At 39.4% G+C, this 6,100-nt stretch overlaps 1 protein-coding gene across 1 annotated transcript; it reads right to left on the reverse strand.

Moving 5' to 3' along the window:
* Positions 1 to 1,332: 1,332 nt before the first annotated feature.
* Positions 1,333 to 5,660, reverse strand: LOC136441248 (plasminogen-like). Its single transcript, XM_066437423.1, has 4 exons — positions 5,520 to 5,660; positions 3,591 to 3,839; positions 2,311 to 2,808; positions 1,333 to 2,134 (listed from the first exon to the last, which is right to left on the reverse strand). The coding sequence occupies exons 1-4, from the start codon at positions 5,620 to 5,622 to the stop codon at positions 2,103 to 2,105; spliced, it is 882 nt and encodes a 293-aa protein (XP_066293520.1). The 5' UTR covers positions 5,623 to 5,660; the 3' UTR covers positions 1,333 to 2,102.
* Between the last annotated feature and the right edge of the window lie 440 nt (positions 5,661 to 6,100).

The following is a 6,100-nucleotide window of genomic DNA, read 5'->3' on the forward strand; positions in this document are numbered from 1 at the left end:
GGGCTATTAATTTCTTTTTGACAGCTCGTTGATTAAAAAAAAACAATTTTATGTATATTACATACGGTTCAATTTTAGGCAAAATATATAATGTAAAAGTCCACTTGAGAAGCATAGATATTTTGCACTGTTATGTTTGTAATATATTAGTCGTTTTCGTTTTTATCTTAAGAGCCAATGTCTGTAAGGATCAAACAATAGTGGTCGATTTGGCTTATATTTTGCACAGAGATAGTACTTGGTCCACAAACCCTGAAAATAGCTTTCTTTCCACTCAACACCCATCGTTGCCATGGCAACAGCCCGATCAAGTTTCGGGCCATTTTGACCGATTTTTGTATGGTGACAATATGAAAATTGACAAAGTTTAAGGTGACTTGGAATTGGCTCTAGAAGAATGGAATGAGCATTTCAAGAAAAACGGATGCATGTAATACCAGGGCAAATCTCTACTTATATCTACTAAACTACTTCGTGCATGACCCCCAAATTTTCAGAGGATGGTTTGAAGTAACATAAAAGAAATATGGCAACTTTGGTGTCATTATGACGTCATATGACGTAATTATGACGTCATTCACCTAAATTTATTGGCTGGAACCTGATAAATATAAAACTCAAAGGTATGCAACAAATTCTTGACTAAATGGTGACTAATAGAATATCAATGTCTACTAAGACATTGTTGTTAATAGCAACAACAATGACGTCATGAAATGACGTCAAATATCTTTTAGCTATCCACCATCTTGGGTCCGCCATCTTGAATTTTCACAAATACAATTGCAGCGAATAACCATTCGTAAGGGGTTTTGAACATTATTACATGATTACGCAAATACCTATTTACGGCATCTGGGCCGTTTTTGCATTAGAACAGATAGAAGTACGACACATTTTTAAATCATGTATGTTGACCATTACCGGAGGGTAATTTTTTTTCTTCAAAATAATGTGAAAATAAATGCGCGTGCTGTTGTCATCCATAAAATTTACTTGCTGTGGCCTTACAAAAAAAGAAACAAGCAAATAACCTTTTTCGTATGTCTAATATATGTGCTATTGACAACACACGGGTGTTCGTGTGGATTGTGTTAATTTACATCTTTGATTAGTATTGGTTGTACCTGTGGTTGGCACTCATTGGATCAGTGAACTTGATGGAGGCTATAGCTAACGTTATCAAGCAGCTCGCTTGTAAAAAGAAAGCATGAAATTTGAACAAATTTTTAAATCGTCAGCTGTTGGAGCTTATGTTGTGGTTTGACCTTGAAGTCAGCACGTTTTACTTCGGCCATTTGCCCTAATCTAAAAAGAAGACATAAAACATAATATCCTTCAAACATTTATCATCAGACAAAAGTAATATGCATAGCACATTAAGAAGGAACCCCCAAAAGAAAATATCGGATATACCATCTGGTGTAAAAAGCTGGCAACCACCAAATTTCAATCCGGTCCAGTAGACAGATTCTCTGCCATTGTCACGTTGACGACGATTACATAAGATTCTCTACAAAATATTACAACAATACAGCTGAATAGGGGAGTCAAGAACAAAAGGCTGCTCTTTTGAGATTAATCACAAACGTATCAAATTTCAGCAACAACGAAAATAGTGAATATGTTCTACAATATATAAGAAAGTTAAATCCTGGATCACCCTAATAAAAGATATAAAAACTAGGCTAAAACAATTAATAAGTGTTGAATATTTGTGTACTTCCTTACTGGAGATCTAGAGACTTCCCTGCAATGCTTTGCTCTATTGAAACTATTAATCACTGGATGTGATTCCTCTTCAGCATTATCGTCGTACAAAGTGAATAAACAGCAATTATTCTAGGATCCTTTCCTTCTAACACAAGTGGGGAACAAAATGAACGTTTAAATATATTTTGTAGTAAACTACCACACAGAATTCTTCGCCATCGTGTTTGCTGACGCTATATTAAAATCTAGGGTTTGTCTTTGTTTCTATTTGAAACGCGGACAACATGACCCGGAATTGTGGTCGACCCGTGAGGGCAGTGAAGGGACTCGTTGCCGTACGGATGTCATTCAGCAGGTGTCGCAACCGGAGTAGAAATGCCCTCATAAAATCAGCCGTTCTTTTGACCCCCATTCCTGACAGCTGAAATGCAAGAAGGTAACATTTGTCTGTCAAAAAATACGAACGGAAAATGCGTACCATTTCTGCTTAAGATATGAGATACCTGACGTTCGACCTAGCACTAGCGTTTCATATTTCAGTGCATCACACCTTGTATCGATATGTGTATTGTTTGAAAAATGATTTTACTAAATTACCCGATGAGGCTCCGAAGATAAGCAGTTCTTTGAGCCATGGCTGCCAGCCCGAGTGGGTCCGAGTGACCACGAACTTCCAATACCGCGCTGTTTCCTGGAAACCGCCGAACTCCTGGCGCTGGTCCATCCCTCCCTGCACGTTAGTAACGGACACGACGTCCTCCCAGTTGTACTGACTCCCGGACAGCGACTTTTGCAAAATGAAGGCCGCGATGTCATGGATGGTGTCTCCGTAGTTGATCACTGCGATGCGGGTCAAAGCATGGGGTGCCTTGAGGTCCAATACGATGTACCAGTTCTTGAGGTTCTCGCGATCGGGAGCAAGCAGGTTTTGCGGGTTCCAGAAAGTTCCAGTTTGCATATCCAAGGCTTTTCCGGCATCATATGTCACTCCGTATTGGATCAGCGGTGGGCCGGTGGAGTCCACAACCAATGACGGATCCCGTTCCAGCCATTCACCTTCAGCCATTTCGAAATTTTCTATATTCTTTTGGTTTTCTGTAATAATGATACAATGAATTAGATATCTATAATTTACGACAGTTTGAACATAAACAGATACCAAGGATTCAAATGAGGGCCTAATTTGCATAGTTAATACGAAAATGACACAATGCGCAAAATGGCAACTGATGGGGACCTCATACTTTTGTTATGTTTAAGTTAGTTGAAGGTGATTATGCAAATGTATAAGTAATTTGTATTTAATTAAAAGAATTTTGAAAGATTCGGAGGTATGAAGTCGAACTCTAGTTGTATGCCTATGTTATGTTATGTAAACATTATGGAGGATAGGGAGATCTGGCACACTATAACTTATTACATGTACATAGTAATAGTACCGCATAGTGATGTAACCCCCTGTCATTGTGCATATGTAAATACGTTGCGTTTGGGAATGCGTCTCATCATTATGTATAAGCAGTGACATCTGTGCTGCATTACTTCGTGAACCAGTCAGAATTGCCTTGAAGAAGGTGACAGATGGTCACCGAAACGTCGGTGGAATAAGTGTCTTGGTTGTGTAAGAAGACTCCTTTTATTCAGTGACTTACTAACCTGATGAAACTATTCACGGATGTACATAGTAAGATAACAACTTAAGTAGCTTTTACAAAGTATAGGTAAGGTAATGTTAAGAATATTGTGTAAGCGAATATGCACAAGATATCTAGATATTAGCAATCCGTGCATGATAATGAGATTTTGACTATTCATCACATTTACCCTTTTTAAAGCGTAAAATAATTTTTGAAAATACAAAAAGCTTCAGACCTTACCATTACAATCAGGTACGTCACAATACTCCCATCTCTTGTCAGGGTCCGTCGTGAAGCACCAAAGGTTGTACCAGTTGTCCGGATTTCGGCAGTAGTTCTCATCCAGTCCGCCTGAGGGATAATTAGCAGGTGTCCTGTCGTGTGTATGAGGTGTTTGACTGTCCCAGCGCTGACACGTCTTGCCTGTAATGGTTACAGCAACTGTTCCACGGTAGGATGCTCCTTTTCCCTTACGGCATTCCTCTGATCCTGCTAAATGAGAAAGAAAGAAAACTGTGACTATGAGAAAGAACAAAAAACGGTGGCTATGCATGCAGGGTCAGCTAAGTGTCGTGAATACTGCGAGGTGGGGGTTGTGTGTGTGCTGACAAATGGGATAAAAAATGAAAATGGAAAACATAGCTGTACCGACCGGTAAACTAGGACAAAAAACATAGGGCGGCTGGATGGCCCACTTTATAGATTACAATTCCATAACGTACGCATGCCTGGACTCTGTACAATATCTGAAATTCTTGTGGAGTAAAGAAAATAGTGTACCAATGAGCTCGTCCCTGAGACGTAGCCAAAAGGACATTAATTTGTCAAAGATACGCTAGATCCAGGTAAGCAACCAATCAGTTCATTGTGAGCGAAAACCTCAGTGTTGTGTTTCCGATTATCCGAGACCGACTCTACCGTTTTTTTATGGTGAATCCTTGGCAAGGGCCATCAAGTTTTCGAACTTAGTGATGAAATCTCTTTTCAACATGCTGTCCTTATTTCTGCTGCAAGAAAATAGTACTTGTACAATGTTTGTCTGTATAGTTAAAATATGATGTTGAAAACACGTGTGTCATATGCATGATGCTTTTTTTTAATCACTTTGGCCAAAATCTTAAAAGGAGAATTTCTGCCTACCGACATTAATTTTTCAGGACCATAATCGGAGACACATTACTGACTTAATCCTAGGCCCTGTTACAAATACTGGGTATGGTGCTTAAAGAGCACTCGAACGTTTTTATTTACAGGGCATGGTAGCATTGCAGGACCGACACATTCGTCTTGAAATTAGTGTTGTACGGTCAATTATAAAGCTGTTGCTTGCCAAATGGATGTCTCTGCTACATAAGGTTTCGCTTCCGGGGGCTAATGTGCTACCGTGCAAGCAGAGGTTAGGTTACGACCTGTTTCAATAATCGTTTGAGGCATTTGTGTCGACTAATCTGTTTTGTCATCTTTTTTTGTGTGTGTACTATTTCTTAAGTGGCATACAGCTCTTGGTGAATGCAGATATCATGTGGTTTGACAAAACATGCAAATCAGTACCCAATTGGCAAAGTCAATGAGAAAGCTTCGTATGCCCATTATGCTATATAACAGGAGCTTCAAGAAGTTGCAATATGCATCGTAAAAAGAGATGACTATCAAATTCAATAGATATAGATTATGCAAGTGAGGACCTAATTTGCATAACGTATGATAAGATACAGGCTGCTAAGCTAAGAAGACGAAACTAATTCCTGATGGCAAACTGATAGCTTATGCAAATGATGTATTTTATAGCATATTTGATACCAAGTTACGTAATTTCTACCCTAGATTTTTTGCCGCATGTACCGAATTCTTTTGATAGTAAATTGCATCTAACTATGTATATTTTTACCTCTAATAAGCTAATGTAAAAAAAAGTCTTAAAATCTCTATCTTAAAATACAAATGAAAAGGTTTACTATCGATAAAAGAAATATCAAGATTAACATTACATTAGGTCAAAGAGACCGACTTAACCAATATTGAAAGCCTGATATTTTGACCAGAGAGGCCGAGGACAGAACAAGATGGGCACGGATCATTGCGGCTGTCTGTCATGACGCCCCTACGACCACTGAGGTCATGGGTCATGAGTGAGTGAGTGAGTGAGTGATATTTTGAATGTTAACATACCGTAGGTGCTGCAGCCAAGAATCTCCACCCTCATGCTCATGTGATATTCCCAGGCTTGGGGCAAGAAACGCACATACCGGGCGTGAATGGGGCCAGAAAGCATGTTAGTTACGGGGGTCTCCGCGTCCGTGTTGCCTGCAAATACCTGTAAAATTGTAACAACACAAGCTAGGAATACTTTACATATTACAACGGCTGGCTAGGTTTTCAGGGCTGACGTTTAATATTACGTCATGATGTTTCGTTCATTTTATAAATCAAGAGAAAGGAGAGGATTTCTGTATCTGTATCTATAGAGCTGGTACAACCGCCATTAGGCGTAACACACCAGCTTCGCAGGCACGCGGAGCGGCAGCAGCTGGTTTTATTACACCGAACGGTCTGTTACACCTAGTCTTTGCATATCTGACTGTAACCGTTCTTTAAAGCTCCTAAGTGAAGATGATCCTACGGTACTTGATGACAACGAGTTCCATTCTACTATGGTTCTCGGAAAATACGAATTTTCGAACACATCAATCCTTGGCTGATAACTCCGGTATTTAAAAGCATGACTATTTCTAGATTTCGAGTACCTTTTC

This window comes from Branchiostoma lanceolatum, chromosome 9 (genome assembly GCF_035083965.1).
Source record: "Branchiostoma lanceolatum isolate klBraLanc5 chromosome 9, klBraLanc5.hap2, whole genome shotgun sequence".
NCBI lineage: Eukaryota > Metazoa > Chordata > Leptocardii > Amphioxiformes > Branchiostomatidae > Branchiostoma > Branchiostoma lanceolatum.